Here is a 19,778-nt window from a genome sequence, read left to right on the forward strand (position 1 = left end):
ACAACACCCTGCCATCACCAGCATGGGCTGATTGAGCAACTTCTTGTGGTGCCATATTAGTGAACCATGCACGCATGCTTGCCACCACCCAAGATTGCGCACATGGAGTGCTAATCCGCTGATACAGCCGTACTTATTTAAACCCTCGGCGGCAGCACTACTGCAGCTGCCACCTTCAAGGGTCCCTGTAGTCTGGTGCCAGCTCTGGTGCCTATCACACACAAACCCAACATTCTCTCTCTTTTTTAAAACAGACGGGGACATATTTTCTTCAAATCGTATTACTGTCTCTCCTCTTTCTGCCAGAACTCAGGTGCAGAAACTTCACTCACAAGGAAATTTTTTTTTAAACAAGCATTCATATGACCTCAGGCTCTATTTCTATTGCCCGGTCTATTACCAGCATCCCTCCCCTCTCAACCCTGAGTCAGGCTCTGTTTTTATAATCTAGAGATGGGGTTCTTGAGATACAACATGCTCCTCTCCACTAAAGATAGGTTTGAGCTGGATAACATGGTATAGTTGCAAGTGGCCAAACAGAAATTTATTTATTATTCATTTATTTATTGTATTTATATACCGCCCCATAGGCAAAGCTCTCTGGGCGGTTTACAAAGTGTGGAAGAGTCTCTTTGTCCACAGGCCTAGGGTTCTTCATTCCTGGTCTAGAAGAATATATTCAGATTACTTTCCTAGAACCACATTACTGTTTAAGCAAGCACCAAATGGCTGAAACTCAAGGAATGCTGTAGTACCTCCAGAACAACCTGGTACATTTCCAAATGTCAACTAAGGATCACAATATACTCCTTTAGATAGAAGAGTATATCATTTAGCAAAAGAGGCCCAAACTTATCATGTATACATCTGAATGCTTAGCTGAAATGAGACACAGGAAAATCTGACATACCTTGGCAATTCTTTTCTGAATTTCTAAAGATTCAACAAAGAATCTTATGGCACCTTAAAGGCCAACAGTGGCATTGCAACAGACTAATATGACTATTTTCTGGAATTTGTTTCTAAACACTTTCCTTGCTGCATGTTCATTTTAATACATTTTAGGTTCATACTAATAAATAACTTAAATAGGATACAATAGATTAATATACTATAATAAACTAATTTTAACAACTTCCCCACTTGTATCTATTGTCTAGGGACTTTGTTGTTTTGCAAAGTCAAAAGGGTAAAGAAAACAAATTGGAGAAATATGTCTTTATAAAAATCTGATCTTTCCAAGCTTAGGAAGAAACCATGCAAACTAAAAAACTAAGCAGGTCTTTGACCAAAATCAAGTGACACAATACACCTTGCCTTGTCCAAAAATTAAGAACCTCCAACATTCATTGAAGCTCTACTACACTGTCAACAGTAGTTCTCTCCAACAACAAAGGATCTGAGAAGGAAAGATAAAATCACTTGTCACTCTACAATTAAGGGATGGGGAGAGAGATATACAAAATAATCTATTTGAGAATGCAGTATGGTAACTGCTCAAATAATGAGAAAAAAAAATAGGTGAAACAGACTAAACTGCTTGACCAAGACCCAATTCACATGTATGAAGTTTCATACCTCATGCATGAGATTTGGCTTTATAAAACTCCAAGTTATGGTTGTCTCTAGGGATGAATAAAAAGAGCCAAAACACACAGTGGTCACAGTGTGATCCCATTATGTCTCATGGCTTTTACATCTCATTTACAGAATAAGGCCCAAAGGCATCACAGGAACCACAAACACCTCCCACCCTTTACCTCCCCACTAAGAGGCTGGGATACTTAGAATTCCAGTATGAGATTCCACAAGAAGGTTCCAGGCAGCCCACAATTCACCTACCTCTAGAATATAGTGAAATTAATTTAAAGTATGACAATTACACAGCATAGCTATAAGACAAAGGGGGGTGGATTTTCATCTAATATCCATTGATTTTGCAATCCGCAGTGTGCACATACACTTGCCTGTCTCTCTTGCACTGCAAATGGGGAGCACGGGTGGACATGAGGGAGAGGACTGGCAAGCTAGGCCAGCAGCGATAGTCTAAATGGTTGGAAGAGCCCCATTAGCTGGAGATTCTCCTACGTTGCATCATTCTTGCTTTTCGGGGCATGATTTTGTTTATTCCCACTTTTGCACTAAAACAGTGAAGCACTGCTACTAGGCTTACGCTGAAGTGGGCTTTCTTGGTAAGGGAACTCTGTGTGACTGCTAACAATGAGACCCTATACCTTTGTTTTATAGGCTTCAATGGAAACAGGTAACAGACCAAAACGTATAAAACAGAAGTTTGCAGAATATATAAGTCAAACCTGCAATTACTGTGGATGCTGCTGCAGGTTTTACATTACAACACAGAAATTTAGTGCTGCAAAATTCATTAAACCATATATAATGTGCAAGAACAGAATGGCAACATTCATATGAACCGGACAGTCATATGCTCAGTTTATTCACATTAATCTGGTTCATTTCAGTATATATTAATCCAGCAACTAGAAACAATTGCAACGTTATCTCAGGTTAATCTACTCATACAGGAGGAGGAAGTATAATGCTCAGTGGTCCTTTTTTGAATAGTACAGTCAAATTTCCATAAAATCCACAAATTTCCATAAAATCAGTATATAATACAGTATCCATATATTGAAACAAGCAAGATTGCAATCTGTGTGTGCACACACATGCAGACAGAAGCAGGGGCTGCTTGACAGAAAAAGTGCAAACATGAATGGGCCAGATTTTTCTGTAAAAAAATTTAAGTTCTGCAGTCTACTTACTGTGTACCCTTTGCATATTCATTATGGCTTCTTTAGATTGAGACCTATATTGCTCAGAGAAGGTAATAAGCAATGCTGCAAGCCATACTCCCTTCTTAGTTGCTGAAGTTCAATTACTGCCAAACACCAAAAAAAAGACCAATGTGCAGTTCATTTGCTCTTTGTACTCCCTTTTCTGATGTAACACTATCCATAGAAGACACACTTAACTTCAAATTACACTTAACTGAAATCAGGTCATTCCAACCCAAAGATCTGCCAAAGCAAGCATTATGTAGGTCAAGTCATAAAGGGAAAATAATTCTATGTCACACCTCTCACTTGTGCAACAATATAGCCTAACAGCTACAGTAACTCCCTGGTACTATAAAAGAAAACTGTTTGTACAATTTATCCAAAGAACAGTAAAAATGCTATTGTTCCTTCAGACAATAGTAATAGTAATAATAATAAACGGGGCAGGGTTATTTCTCCCATCCTGTGGTGCTACTTCCTTTGACTGAGGCAGTCACCCAAAAGGCCCTCATTCTGGCCTTTTATTTGCTGTGAAGCTGAAAGGATCAAGCTTGATGTGCTAGTAAGATTGCAGACACAAGAATATGCACACTGAAACAGAGAACTCACTAGAGTGAAAGCAACATTTTTCTTTCAACAAGCCTTTTAAGAAGAGACCTCATCCCTATCCGCGTCTGTGTTGGAATTGCTTTTTAAGATATTTTAATGCTTTTTTAAAAAGATGTTTTAAAATATGATTTGTTTTTATATGTTTAAGTGTTTTGTTTTAATATATTTTAAAGTCTGTTTTTCAGATGTTTTAGAGTGTTTTTGTTTGCTGCCCTGGGCAGAGCTTGGAAGTAACTAGTCACAAGTAACGAATTACTTGTAATTCATTACTTTTTTGAGTAACGAGTGGGTAATTCCTTTACATTTTGATTGTAATAGAACTAGGAGTAATTTTACTACTTTTGTGGAGTAATTGTAACATTTCCAGAATTACTTTGGGGCATTACTTGGGGGGTGGCAGGGGAAATCTTCTGCTCCTCTGATTTGTGGATGAAAATTATGTGCCTCAAACTGGGCTTCTGTGCAGTGTCGCTCTTTCCTCATGCTCTGTGGATGGGTAGGAGGTGACGAGGGAGGAGGCGGAGAATGAGACGGGGTGGAGTGGAGAAAACAATTATTTTAAAAAATGAATAGTGGTGGTGAAGAATGAAGTGGAGGGGAAAAGGATCCGGAGGTCAAGAACACGGATAAAGGAGGGGAAGGAGGCAGCAGCAGAATGGAGAGAAAGAACCGTGGAGGTAAAAGATGACGTGTGTGCGTGCGTGCGTGCGAGAATGAATACTGTGTTCATACTTGGTACACAAAGTGGCCTCCACCACCCTCTCTGGCTACTGTGTTGCATTTGCAGTATTTTAACTTTTTTGCATCTCAGGGGAAAATGTTTGCTTGAGTGAGTGTCCTTTAGTTGGTGGCAGGGCAGGGTCTGGGAGGTGGTTATGTGAGAGAGATTATGCTGGCTGACTGAGTGGGGGGGTTGCACTTGGTTTGATGTGTAAAGATCTGAGTAGTGGCCTCAGCCTCCCTCCCCACCTCCCTTATCAGTGGAGAGACCACCACTGCTATCTTATGGATAAAAAGAATTATTCTACTACCTCAGTATGTGTTTGTTTATTTTTAATGTTGTTTTAGGCTACTTAGATGTGCAGCAGCCAAAGCAGCATCTTGTAGGCGTTTTTTAAGTAACTAAAATGTAATTGTAGTGATTACTTTGGAGGAAAAGTAAAGTAATCAGTTACTTTCAGAGATATTGTGATTGTAACAGTAATTACTACTTTTCTGGGCCATGTAACTGTAACTGTAATTTATTACTTTTTAAAAGTAATCTTCCAAGCTCTGGCCCTGGGCTCCTTTTGGGAGGAAAGACAGGATATAAATTTAACAAACAACAACACAAACAACAACAACATGGTGCAAATTATTCCTTCCTTGAGTTCCTAAAAGCTTAAAAGTTCTGGAATTCCACCATTCAACCTGTTCTATTCAATGAAGATTTGGAACACTACATTAAAAACAAGATCCTTAGGGCCCTTCTAAACATCTCTCCTTTAGTGTTAGCACTTCAATTGCAAGAAATTGCATTTTCCTTACACTCAAAATGATACATTTTGTAAGTGAGAATACAGTTCTTCTCCCAACTGCTACAACTGCTGCAGACACCTACCACATTATCACTATGTGACCATTCTTTCCATTCACATGTCAATTTTATGAACTATTCTGTTCACTACAACTCATCTACAGCCTGAACACAACATAGAGCAGTAACACCGTAACATTTTGAACATTTCTAGAATGCCAGTCACAGGGCAGAAAGCGCCAGAAATCTATTCAGACCCACAGCATTATCATAAAGATAACTAAAGGCTATGAAACCACTATATTTGGAATAGATCGTAACAAGACGTTGAGTGAGTTTCTTCTCTAGGTTGGGATCAGGAGGAGAAATAAGATACTACAATTCTGCAGTACCATTGCTCTCTGTAGCAGAGATGGGGAACCTGCAGTCCTGCAGATATTGTTGGACTCCCAACTCCTCATTCCCCAGCCTTCATGGCCAATCTCCAGGGATAATGGAAACTGTAGTCCAGCAACCTCTGGAGGGTCACAGGTTCACCATCCTTGATCTACATGTTCAATTTCTGTTCAAATGATTTTAAGTTTCAAAGAAACTGAGGTTTGACTTCTAGGGTGTTAAAATCTATCAGTCTTGCCAGCCAAATCAGAAGACATGGAATATTGGTTGAGAAGTGTGTAGTTTATCAGATAGTCACTTTTGTTGTTACTTATTTATTTTACCTGTGAAGGTTTTGACCAAATTTCAGCCCATCATACGTATCTTTCAGCATTTTCCAAAAATAAAAAATAGTAGCCAAAATGAATTAAAGTGACTAGGAAAAAGTAATTTTACCTGTAAATTGTTTTCTGTGACTCTGTTCCACCAAACCATATTGATGGGTACTCCTGTTTTACACCTGTCAGCCAAGCAGCCAATAGTGTTCTTTGATTTTCTTGACTTTGATCCCACCGGAACTATCCTCTCTTCCAGCATCCCCAGTCGATACTTCCTTGGCTATGGAAAAGAAGGAAAAAAACCAGGGCACTCCCAACATCCCTTAGTCTGAAACTCAAACTAGAACTACATAAGAGCATATATTTTATTTGATTGGTGGAAGAGGAAACAATTTGCAAGTAAAATTTTTGACTCTGTTCATTTCAATCCTGACTAGTCACACTTTGGAAAAGAAAGTTGAGAGAGGCCAACAAGCACAAATGGCCTTGAGTGGACTCCAGCTGGTGTCCCTTGCACCCACAGGACTTTTGATCCAGCAGATGCCCCTGCTAATGGAAGCGAAAGGGAGGATTCCCCCCCCAATTACCCCTCCTGCAACCCACAGCACCATCCCCACATCAGCTTTCGAGAGTTGGGGGGATCCTCCAGAACAGAATGCAAGATGGCATGGGAAGCTGTAAAACAACAGGAAAAGTTACAAAAACCCACCTTTCCTCCTCTTCCATTAGTGGAGGAGTCCATTGAGGACACTAATTGGACTCCACCCTTAACTTACAATGCAATCCTATGCAAGTTTACCCAGAAGTAAATCTCACTGAATTTAATAGGAATCACTCCCTTGTAAGAGTTATAGGACAGCAGTATAAGTCAGCCTTTACAGTTTAACCCAAACATTTCTGACATTTCATTAGAAAAGGCACAGCTATACCATTTCCAATAAAAAAGAAGTGCTTGAAATATGCAGTGCTAGGCCAATCTAAATGCTTTCTTATTACATACCTCCAACTAGGATTCTAAATTCTGACATCTTCAGAGATTATGAGCAGATTTCCAGACGCCAACAAGGACTGTCATAGGCAGAGTAGGCCCACTGTAATTTGGCTGACTTGTCCACTGATTTCAGTGGGTCTACTCCAACTAAGGATACAATCCAATTGTTCATATGGAAAATCTTGGACGTTCTGGCATATATTTTCAAAAGAGATGGACAAGCTTTCAAGGAAACATTGTGTATGTTCAAGTTAACAACTTTGATCTCAAAGAGCTGATCACAAAGAAAGTCATCATCTCTTACTGCAACACGTTCTACTGGTGCACAGATGATAATCAAATGCTTTTAAGTATGAATTAAGCTTTAAAGATGTACATTTAATTCCCAGATGTGTTTGTAAAATTAAGGTGGTAGCTTGCCTATCAAAGCAAATATTAAGTAAGTAACCCCAAGAACAGTTATCACACAGTAAGAACATTCACAATATGTTCTTAAAAAGTGATCTGGAGATTATTTTCAGATTTGAGCTTTTTCCTAAGACATTTGACATTTCAGTACTCATGGAAGCACCAAGATCCTAATTCATGCAAAACGTATCTTTATAGAATTGTTAGAAGGGATATATAACAAATAGAAACAGGTAAACAAAAGCCTTACTTTCTGTAGGACTATGCAGACTCTCTAGAATGAAATTCAGAATTTGTGGTAGATTAAATGAAACGAAATTCAAGTTCCTTGACTCATAACACAAAGGTCCAATTTGTAGACAACAGCACTTGAGAAGCTATTGGGTAAACAGCTGTGTAATGGCCCACCAAATGGATATAGCCATTTTTACTACACCATTGCAATCTTAATTTTGGCTCTTTGCAGGGGAGTACCAAAAGCTGCCAAATCCAAAAAGTGGCTTGGTTCACATGAATGACTTTACAACAATCAAGAAGAACTTAACACGTCCAAAACAACTGGGGACAATTGGACCCTTGGATGATAAGGGAGTCAAAGGTGTACTAAAGAATGATAAGGAGATTGCAGAGAAGCTAAATGAATTCTTTGCATCTGTCTTCACAGTGGAAGATATAGGGCAGATCCCTGAACCTGAACTAACATTTGCAGGAAGGGATTCTGAGGAACTGAGACAAATAGTGGTAACGAGAGAGGAAGTTCTAAGCTTAATGGACAATATAAAAACTGACAAATCACCGGGCCCGGATGGCATCCACCCGAGAGTTCTCAAAGAACTCAAAGGTGAAATTGCTGATCTGCTAACTAAAATATGTAACTTGTCCCTCGGGTCCTCCTCCGTGCCTGAGGACTGGAAAGTGGCAAATGTAACGCCAATCTTCAAAAAGGGATCCAGAGGGGATCCCGGAAATTACAGGCCAGTTAGCTTAACTTCTGTCCCTGGAAAACTGGTAGAAAGTATTATTAAAGCTAGATTAACTAAGCACATAGAAGAACAAGCCTTGCTGAAGCAGAGCCAGCATGGCTTCTGCAAGGGAAAGTCCTGTCTCAGTAACCTATTCGAATTCTTTGAGAGTGTCAACAAGCATATAGATAGAGGTGATCCAGTGGACATAGTGTACTTAGACTTTCAAAAAGCGTTTGACAAGGTACCTCACCAAAGGCTTCTGAGGAAGCTTAGCAGTCATGGAATAAGAGGAGAGGTCCTCTTGTGGATAAGGAATTGGTTAAGAAGCAGAAAGCAGAGAGTAGGAATAAATGGACAGTTCTCCCAATGGAGGGCTGTAGAAAGTGGAGTCCCTCAAGGATCGGTATTGGGACCTGTACTTTTCAACTTGTTCATTAATGACCTAGAATTAGGAGTGAGCAGTGAAGTGGCCAAGTTTGCTGACGACACTAAATTGTTCAGGGTTGTTAAAACAAAAAGGGATTGCGAAGAGCTCCAAAAAGACCTCTCCAAACTGAGTGAATGGGCGGAAAAATGGCAAATGCAATTCAATATAAACAAGTGTAAAATTATGCATATTGGAGCAAAAAATCTGAATTTCACATATACGCTCATGGGGTCTGAACTGGCGGTGACCGACCAGGAGAGAGACCTCGGGGTTGTAGTGGACAGCACGATGAAAATGTCGACCCAGTGTGCGGCAGCTGTGAAAAAGGCAAATTCCATGCTAGCGATAATTAGGAAAGGTATTGAAAATAAAACAGCCGATATCATAATGCCGTTGTATAAATCTATGGCGCGGCCGCATTTGGAATACTGTGTACAGTTCTGGTCGCCACATCTCAAAAAGGATATTATAGAGTTGGAAAAGGTTCAGAAGAGGGCAACCAGAATGATCAAGGGGATGGAGCGACTCCCTTACGAGGAAAGGTTGCAGCATTTGGGGCTTTTTAGTTTAGAGAAAAGGCGGGTCAGAGGCGACATGATAGAAGTGTATAAAATTATGCATGGCATTGAGAAAGTGGATAGAGAAAAGTTCTTCTCCCTCTCTCATAATACTAGAACTCGTGGACATTCAAAGAAGCTGAATGTTGGAAGATTCAGGACAGACAAAAGGAAGTACTTCTTTACTCAGCGCACAGTTAAACTATGGAATTTGCTCCCACAAGATGCAGTAATGGCCACCAGCTTGGATGGCTTTAAAAGAAGATTAGACAAATTCATGGAGGACAGGGCTATCAATGGCTACTAGCCATGATGGCTGTGCTCTGCCACCCTAGTCAGAGGCAGCATGCTTCTGAAAACCAGTTGCCGGAGGCCTCAGGAGGGGAGAGTGTTCTTGCACTCGGGTCCTGCTTGCGGGCTTCCCCCAGGCACCTGGTTGGCCACTGTGAGAACAGGATGCTGGACTAGATAGGCCACTGGCCTGATCCAGCAGGCTCTTCTTATGTTCTTATGTTCTTATGAGAGAGGATAGAACCCTGTGGTACTCCACAAGTGAGGGGCCAAGGGTCTGAAACCTCATCTCCCAATGCTACCTGTTGATGCCTGTCAGAGAGAAAGGAACGGAACCACTGTAAAACAGTGCCTCCTATTCCTAATCCCCCCAGGCGATCTAACAGGATACCGTGGTCGACGGTATCAAAAGCCGCTGAGAGATCCAGGAGGACAAGAAAGGTGAATTCTCCCCTGTCTAATGCCCTCCTCATATCATCTACCAGAGCGACCAAGGCTGTTTCAGTACCATGTCCAGTCCTGAAACCCGATTGGTATGGATCTAAATAATCCGTTTCATCCAAGTGTGCTGACAACTGGTTAGCCACCACTCGCTCAATGATCTTGCCCAAAAATGGCAAATTCGAAATGGGGCGAAAGTTGTTCAAAACTCGGGGATCCAAGGAGGACTTTTTTAGAATGGGTTTTATAATTGCCTCCTTGAGGGACGGTGGCATTACACCCTCCTTCAAGGATGCATTTACCACCGCCCTGATCCCTTCGCCCAATTTCTCCTTGCAGTTCATAAGGAACCATGATGGGCAAGGATCAGTCAGACAGGTGGTAGGCTTCACCACTGAAAGTACCTTGTCCACATCCTCAGAAGGAAGAGGCCGGAACCGATCCCACTGAACCGGATTGCAACTGGTTAACTCTGGATCCTCTACTGCATCCACAGTGTACGGAATCGAGTTCTTCAGGTGTTCGACTTTATCGGCAAAGTGCCTTGCCAATTTGTCACAGGAAGCCTTTGAATGCTCCAAGGGTTCCTGAGCGACTGGACCAACCAGGCTTCGGACCACTTGGAACAGCTTCCTGGGACAGCACTCTGCGGATGCAATAGAGGCAGCAAAGAAATCTTTCTTTGTTGCCTTTATTGCCACCTGGTAGGCAGCTATTGCTGCTCTAACCTGTGTTCGAGCATCTTCAGAGCGGGATTTCCGCCACCAGCGTTCTAGTCGTCTCACCTCCTGTCTCAGACTTCGCAACCGAGGTGTATACCACGGTGCTGTCCGAGTTCTGTTCAGGGGGAGAGGACGTTTCGGAGCCACCCGGTCTAATGCCCTGGTGATTCCCTCGTTCCACTCCGTCACCAGGGTTTCGACCGGACGACCTTCAGCAGGTTCCAAATCCCCAAGCGCAGTCAGGAATCCATCCGGATCCATCAGGCGCCTGGGGCGGACCATTCTAATAGGTCCTTTACCCCTGCGGAGGGTGTGTGGCATCGAGAAGTCAAAATTCACCAGATAGTGATCTGACCATGACACGGGGGTAAAAGAAATGGCCCCCAACTTCAGAACACTCCCCGCCACTCCCAGGACAAACACAAGGTCGAGAGCATGACCGGCTACATGGGTGGGCTCAGTGTTACTAAGGTGCAGTTCCCAGGAAGCCATGGTTTCCAGGAAATCCCGAGGGGCTCCAATGAGAGTGGTCACAGCGTGTACGTTAAAATCCCCCAGTACTAACAGTTCTGGGGTCAACGTTCGCACATCCGAGACCACCTCCAGCACCTCGGTCAGGGAGTCTGGCGTGCAGCGGGGCGGGCGGTACACAAGCAGGATCCCCAGACTGCCCTTCGGGCCCAACCTCCAGTACATATTGAAGAAGTTCCGCTTTTCGGTGGGTTTCGCTGTTATGCGGGGGTCTGGAACATAACCCGCCATATGAGTGGGGCCCTACTGTACTCCTTTACCTGGAGGTAAGACCCACTGAACTTAATGGGACTTAATTCTGAGCAGATGTGCCTAGATTTGCACGGTCATTTCTCAACTTTGTATGTGGAATGGCAACTGATGCTTCTTGCAGCAGTTACATATTTTGTGGTGGTATCATAATGTTCTCTCTCATTATCCCAGTTCAAGTTCTCTCATCTTTAAACGGACATACAAATCCGCCATCTGAAACATCTGATATCACTGATGCTGCAGCTTTTCAAAGGGAAGATTATGCCTCAAATCCCAAAGAAAGAGAAACAACCTGGTGAGCTACTGCCATCCAGTTCCCAGTGGTGGCTCCTTCCATCCCCATTGCCACCACAGGGGCTTCTGACAGACCAGAGAAGAAGAAGCAGTTACAGCTTCTTCTAAATAAACAGATGTCTTTCAATTTTATTGTATTCAGGGTTTTTTTATCAGTGCTTGTAAACTGCTTTCTGAGGTCTGCCTAAAGGCAATATATTAATACCTTAAATAAATTAATGTTTACAATGATTTAAGACAAAAGTAAAGTGAGTCGGAACAACAGTAAACAAGCAGTGTATATCCAAGCTATAATCTGCTATTCATAGAGTACTAACTTTTCATTTTAAGTACACAAGAACGAGAGATATTTTTGGACCACTACCGGAAGATAGAATATATTCAAAATGGAGACAGGAAGTTTATTGCTGCAGTGTTTAAAGCTATCTATGGATTCTTCAGCTGTAAGCACTTATGGCGGCCCCAATGCTTGTAACTGAGACATGTCCACCCATTAAGAGTAGCAGTGCACTCTTCTCTATGCTGACGATAATGCACTTTTAGACTTACAAGAGTCTATATAGACATTTGACCAAGGCCAAGCATCAGCCCTTAGATATACAACTTAGACAGCAACTACCCATACGAAATACTTGCACAATAGATTGCATGAAGATGATGGTACTCCCTTTCTGCAATTATTCCTGAGAACAGACTAGGAGGAGACCTTAACCTAGAGTACTCTCTCCCCTATGCTCTTCAATGAAAACATATTAATGCTCAAACTGAGAGATCCCATGGTTGTTTGAATGCAAGATCTGCTTGTTTAACCTCTCCCCATGCAGAGAAGGGTGGGAGAGGAAGCATGTGAAATCTAGCAGTTCACTGAAGTGGACCTAAGGGAGGCAGCTGCTGACTAAAAAGCCATAAAGTTATTTTTAAAAAAACACCAAGAAGGAAGAACATTTCTCAAAGCAAAAAGATGTGAAATTGTTTTTTGAATATTTAAATAAGGTCAGAAGACAACACCCATAGAAATATTAAGCCAAGAATAAAATGTAACCCAACGTATTCTAACTGCAACAAACTCACTATTTACACAAAAATGCACATGAAGTATGTCAAGTGCAGCAGTTCATTCACAGGAAACAGAAGAAAGATTTTCGATATAGTATTAATATACACATTGCTGCAAATAAAATAGGTGAATGCCAAATAAAGTTGCAATTACATTTGTCAAGCTAAACGTTAAGTTTAAAGACATGACAAAATTGTTGTGTGCGTGTGTGTTATGTGCCTTCAAGTCGATTACGACTTACGGTGACACTATGAATCAGCGACCTCCAATAGCATTTGTTATAAACCACCCTGTTCTGATCTTGTAAGTTCAGGTCTGTGGCTTCCTTTATGGAATCAATCCATCTTTTGTTTGGTCTTCCTCTTTTTCTACTCCCTTTTGTTTTTCCAAGCATTATTGTCTTCTCTGAATTGTTGTGCCAATCCCAAAATGTGGATGTATCTGGACATGCCCAGGTAAATGGAAAGACACCTACCTTTTCTGAGAGAAACAGAATAGGAAGCCGTATTTCCTACATTAATGAGAGCTAATGTATGTCTCCAACTAGTGTTAGGCAGATCTTGATGAGAGTTTAGATTACCAACTATGCAAGCATTTAAAGCAGCAATTCAATCCCCTGAAGGAAACTCTCATAAAAGCAAGGCTAGCAAAGCATTTGCTTAAAGTATCCTCTCTCAAGACAAGGACACAAAGATAAATGTCTCTTCCAAAGCTCAAACAAGTTTTAAAGCAGTAAGGAGCTTGAGAAGAACAGCTTTACTATTCTTCAACTCAAGATCACTGCACCCAAAGCTGCATATCCATCTGAAAAGCGTAACACACCCTTTGGGGCAATTTTAATCAGAAAATCAGGAAGATGGGAGTGGATCTGGTAGCCCATCCCTTCCCTCACAATATCTGGAAGCCACCCTTGGTTTAAGACAAATCCAACCCATCACAGTGAAAATACGTTAGTTATTTTTAATGTGCGTCCGACTCTATAAATTTTTGTTTCTCTCTTCGCTAAACCAGGAATAGTGTAGTCCACTTAAATATAAATTTGGCATTCAGACTAGGTATTAGAGATTGGTCAGTTGCACGGATCTCTTCACATTGCAGTCACCTGTTTCTCAATTTGGCGTAAACTGACTGATGGCTCTGGATATAGCCAAACAAAACAAAAAGTGTTTTTGGAAATTTCAGGTGTGTCCGTAAATATTGTTTTGAGAGTTAGTAATAGGTAATCAATGCAAGAAACACAGATGAACTGGATTACATATGTCCAAAAACTGTAGAAAAAGGAAGACTTGATAGCATCAACCAGGTTAAGTAATCAATTTTTAAGGCCCAATTTAGCAACCTCTTTAGATGATTTTAGACAAACAGTAGTATTGGATTACTATTGCTGACACTGTGGCCTAATTCTCACAAGAAATAGATGGTAGAATGTGCCTATTCCTATCACTTTCAGACTGCAGATGAGGGGTTACATGAATACATATCCCCCCAAACAATCCTACACATATGTCAAGGGGAGATAGAACTCTTCTCTTCCAACATGTAGCTTTCTATATACAGGGCAAGTATTTAACTGTGGAGGTTTTAATCATATACACCTCAATGTGTAGCCTGCAATCCTAACTCCTGGCCAGGGAGTAGTGGGTCTAAACAGAGCAGCAGAGCCACTGTGACTTCTGAAGTCCTGCCACGTACACCAGCCAGGGCAAAAAGGGTGGGAGGAATATTTTCCTGGTTTATGCTGTGCTACTGGCCCAGTTTAGGATACAGTGGATCCCTTGCTAGTCCAGCTCCAACCTATTTCAGGCTTTACACCAGATATGGCAGGTGTGAATACTATAGCAGAACCCCTCCATGGCAAGGAGAGTCCTCCCTTCCTGGCACAGCCAGGTGGAGGGAAACTTCCACTGCATGGTAATTCCACACCCATACCCAATGTGGATCAGAGATTAGAACTGCTTTGCCTTCCCCGCCCAAAAAAAACTTATCAAAAAGATACTGAAACGACTTACAATAAAATGTGTATGCAATAATACCAAATCCATACAACACGTTAAACAACCTTATCTTCTGATGTTGCGAGAATTAGACCTATAGCACAGTCCTATTAAAGACATTCCATGACAATTGTGTGTCAAGTTCTGTCCAGGGTGGATGTCAACTTTCTTGATCAACTCAACAGTTTAAGATTTCAGTAACTAAGGGATCAGAAACATTTATGCCACCAATAATGGTGAAGGGAGCAACAGCCCCTTGACCCTTTTTCTGAAAAGAGGGCTTCTTTCTAAAAATTCTGCTTGTGATACCAGATTGTTAGTTGTCTTATTTGTGGCACAGCATCACTCTTGCCAATTCTCAAATAACTTCACGTTCATTTATAGAATATGTAGTTTTTATTAACTAAATAACACTTTAGCGCTACGACTAGACTGGAACAGATTATTATCTCAGAAGACTTCATGATAAGAATTCCATTTAACAGATGGTTATATACATAGTTGAATGAAAAACTGCAGTTCAATCAAGTGTAATTGGCAGTTTACAAAACCACCAAACTCTGCAATCCATTGATCTAGCAGCTGTGAATGCGAATTACATACTAGGAAACTGAAGCTACTTTCTAGTCATACAATGACACCCTACAGTTGTAACTGGGCAAGAAATCTTGAGGATCTACCAAATGCAAAAAAGACAGTTGAGTATAATGACCTCTAAATTAACAGGCATTCCAGCATTATCGAATGAATCTGAAGGATACAGTTTAGCCTCTACTTTTCTATGTACACGACAAGAATGGAATCTTCTGCTGCTTATTACGTTGCGTACAGACTATATCTGTAAAGATGCTGTGGGAAAAAGAGTAATGCTGCTGTCAAGTGCGTCTATACATAATTCACTCTTCAAATAATTACCAGCCATAGCCAGACCGGCAATTATCCATTCCAAAGTTCAATGGCTGCTTGCCTCAACACAGCAGGTGTCTTGAAGAAAGCAGACAGTTGCCTATACTTTTAGAGGTTGTAGACAGAGGCACTCAGAAACTTAATGGGTCATAGCATATACATTCTGGGGTACAAGACAGAGCCTTCTGCATGGATATAATTGAAAAGAGGAAGCAGTAAGAAGACATTGAGATGAAAAAGGGAAAACATCCTGGTCACCTCTTGATCAGTTACTGATCAGTGCTATGGTGTTATGCTGCTCAGCATTTGGCAAGACAAGACACAAGGGTAGAGAGCACTATTCAATTAGAGCCACAAAACTTGGGCTGGTCCTTGTTTCCACAGTTATCACTGTTTTAAACAGCTATGACCCCAGTGTTCCAGAATAATTTAAAATGTGAAGACAGATATTAGAAGTCAGAGACAAGAGATCAGCTCTGGTGGATTTGAAAGAAATGGGGTTAAATTTTAAGAACGTTATTTGGTAGTTAACTCTAAGGTTATGCTACATATTTTATTTTAACTGATGAAGCTATAGCTTAGATTTGTCTCTCAACATTTTTTAAAAAATCACAATTTCAATATATTCAGACACAAAGTGCAAGTAGTAAAAAAAAAGCAAATTCAGGGTCAGAACACATCCTTTGCAAGCAGTATTTTTACCCCTCTACAATAGCAGAAAATTGAAGATATAGCAGTATTTGAACAAGAAACTCCTGACTTTTGTTATGCTTATATTTCCTAGCTTTGTTTCTTCTTCCAGTACTTCTTAAACCTACAGAAAGAGTTACACCTACAAAAAGCAAGGAAGATACAATACGTACAAGCCCTTAGAAAAAATTAAGGGATGGGAGCGACCACAAGATAACATACTTCCTTTTTTCTTGTTTGTAAATCCCTCATGCCACATACTTAAGCACAATTTGATGGATCATGTGCACCAACATCAAGCATGCTAAATACTAATATGGGTGTACTTGAGCGAGATGAAAGGGATTAGCATAGTGCAGTCCTGTGGCCCTATCCCTCAGTCATTAGTGAATATACACAAGCAGTTGAAGAAGCAAGGAAAAGCAAGTATCAGGTCTATCAACTAAGAAATTTGAATGCCATCCTTCCACAGAAACTTTGGCTGCAGTGAAGCCCTAGACCAGAAAGTCAATGTAGCTTCCCTCTGCTTGAGATCTGTGCATGCTAGTCTCCAATTAGAAAACCAGAAAAGTAGCATTATTGTAATTATGTTTTAAATCCCAAATAGTTTTTTTTAAGTGTTTTTGCCTCTTTTTGATTTGTTTCAAGACCCAAATCAAAATGTTTGCTCCACCAGCTATTCCTACTATTAAGAATGCCAATTCCGGCATTGCAGGCTTTATCTGCCCATCTTGTAAAGACACTGAGATCCAAGCATTAACAATCACCCAAGAAAAATGTTTTCACAAGAAAAATAAAAGGATTTTTATAGAAAATCCCCACAGACCTTAAAGGCATTTCAGGCCTTCCAAAATGCAATAGCTCTCCTTATTTGCTCAGAAAAAAATCCTACCACAAAATTAAAAACAAGAGTGTAAAACAAGAAATACCAGGCATCTATATTAGAGTCTGCCATATTCACCACTTGATACTTAAAACTACCAATATTCTACTGCCATGAATGTAGCTGATATTGCACAACATGTCACTAATGATCCCTTTTGTTTCAGTTGAAGCAGCCCTTAGTATAACATCGACAGTTAACCATTCATAAATCCCTGACACAAATCACTGACAATTTAACACCACAATTCTAAAATACACTACCCAGGAGCTATTTTGCTCATGAAGTGGAGTGTATGTTTTATCGGATATGGCATGGTAGTAAATTTTCAGAGTTTTCTAACAATTAGTTTTGTACATCCAGTGGCAGTTATCCAACCATCTCCAGTTTTGTGTGAAGCTGCGGGGGGGGGGGGTGCAGTACAGTCAAGAAGGAGTCAAAACCTCGTTTCTAAGAGCCATCCCCTCTACTTGGAGATGTACACATTGCCATCAAGATTCACACATCATAGGAGCCATTTTTAAGTGTTGCAACTATCCAAGCACACATACAATTCCCTTTTGGAAGCATTTATTTATACATACTGCACCTTCACAGTACGTACAGGATTTAAATCCTGTTAGTGGTTCTGCATGTTCCCTGAGGATATTCAGAGAATGAAAAGCAGTATGATAAAGCGATCATTGTCTGCAGACACACACTTGCATTTTCTCCTCACCTCAGTCTTTGATAAATGCTAATTAGCCTGTTAATAAAAACAAACTACTGCCTGTATCAAGCCAAAGAGGAAGATGCCCAAAGTCCAGTTGGGTTTGTGGAAACAGCTGAATTATTTGCTATTCTACATTCAGTCAGTATCCAATCTTCCACTAATTTTACTGTTAAACTTTGGTTTCCTCAAGATTGAACAAATTTGTACTGTACTTTGTATTACGGCAGAAAACTGAGTCAGGGAAAAAGCCCTAGTGCACCATCCAGTTTTGACTCCTGGCCCATACCTTAGCAAGCTGTGTGTGAGATAAAGGGCATACAAAGATTTCTTAACTCAATTTTTTTGTGAAGTCTTGAGATCAGAAGTATTAACATCAACAAAGAAAGGCATTCATTTAATATTGTCAGTATTCTTTTGATTAAGAACGTCTATCATCTTTATAAGAAAGTGCCAAATAAAGGTTTATCATCTATCCAAATTTGATGGCACTTGAAAGGTCATTAACAAGGACATTACATAATATTAAGAACTGAAAAATGTTGATGGTTTCTTGTAGCAATTTTCACAGGAAAAGAAAGGCTAGCTAATCGAGAAGATTTCACTACAGAAATATTCCCAGCACGTTAAAAATAAAGGTATCAACTTGAAGGTAACTGCTTCATAAGTTGGGGAACACTGAATGCTTTGAGCAGAAACCTTGGGAAAAGGACAGAAACTACTCTGAGAAAATGGTCACAATTTTGAAATTCTCTGCAGTGTCATAACATAGCTTCAGGATACTCTGAAAACTCTTTATTATACTATATACAGATTTTTTAATTCTGCAGGTAATGTGGACTACTGAAGAAAGTCTTCTCAAACAGTGAATTCATCATGAATTATTTGGGAGAAAAGTTCCTGGACATCTATTTGAAGATGATCTCATTATCACAATTCGCAATACAACAATGTGGAAAGTCATGATTTGTATTGTGAGGGAGGGAGGATCACGTTAGGAAGTGCTGATCTGGGCAATTAAAAGCAATTGTATTAATGGGTTACAATACATGCCCAGAAATCTGCTTTACATATGGCTATATAAATTATTGATGCTACAGTTAACAGTTTCTATATATAAAAAAGCAAGTGGTCCTTCTGTTATTTAGAAACTTTGGCAATACCTACTTTTCTCCTTTGAGTTAAGCTGAGGGCAGCAAAGTCATTGAACAAGGATGAACCAGGTGAAGTAAGAGAATCTGCAACAACAACAAAAGATTTACAAAACACACAGAAATCTACACTTAATAGTTAATTTACAAAGTACAGCAAGGACCCGGAAAGGATTTTCTGGCATGCCAAAGGAACTGCACATGCTCAGTAGAACTGGACTCCCCTCCCCCCCTGCCATCCTGTTAGCAACTGATCACTATGCCCTGCGAAACCATATGTGACGCTTCCTCACAGCTCCTTCAGACTTCGGAGTACAAGTTTCTAACTACTGCATACTTGCATCTTCAGGGATATAATCTGATACACTTTCCAAACATGGTATTTTAAAAAACCTTACACTACTATAAAAGCAAGAAGACAGGCTAGCAACAAAACGAGAACCAGAATCAAAACAAATACTAGTTCAGCAATTTACTTGTACAAGGATCACGTTTCATCAATACCAGCATTTACGTCCCAGTGAAGTCAGAAGTTAACTTAGAATTGGCATAATTAGTTGGTTCAGTGTCTATGTGTTGTATTCAATTAAGTTCCACTCAAAGTAGACCCACTGAAATTAATGAACCTAATTTAGTCATGTCTATTAACTTCCATGTATCATGTAAGACTAGCACTGACTACAACCCTATGTAATGGGCTGATTTTTCTCAACTACCAAATACTTCTGCATGGTATTTTTTGCATTTTTAAGCTCTCAAAATCAATTTAAACATCCATTCATATCTTCCTTGTTTACTTACTCTTGTAAGTGCACTCCCATGTGGAAAAGAGGTACAACTGAAGGTTTCTGGCACTGATGGTAGGAAGCCGTT

General features: G+C 40.4%; 1 protein-coding gene across 3 annotated transcripts in view; it reads right to left on the bottom strand.

Moving 5' to 3' along the window:
- PAN3 (poly(A) specific ribonuclease subunit PAN3) overlaps window positions 1-19,778 on the bottom strand; it is a 79,759-nt gene that overhangs the window by 38,874 nt on the left and 21,107 nt on the right. For 2 of the 3 annotated variants that reach the window (XM_061628499.1, XM_061628497.1), the window contains exons 4-5: window positions 18,922-18,992; window positions 5,755-5,916 (exon numbers count right to left, since the gene is read on the bottom strand). In XM_061628499.1, coding sequence (XP_061484483.1) covers window positions 5,755-5,916; window positions 18,922-18,992 — 233 coding nt within the window. The remainder of the gene's footprint in view (window positions 1-5,754; window positions 5,917-18,921; window positions 18,993-19,778) is intronic. The other variant, XM_061628498.1, reaches the window with a different exon arrangement.

This window comes from Rhineura floridana, chromosome 5, assembly GCF_030035675.1.
Source record: "Rhineura floridana isolate rRhiFlo1 chromosome 5, rRhiFlo1.hap2, whole genome shotgun sequence".
In the NCBI taxonomy this organism is placed as follows: domain Eukaryota; kingdom Metazoa; phylum Chordata; class Lepidosauria; order Squamata; family Rhineuridae; genus Rhineura; species Rhineura floridana.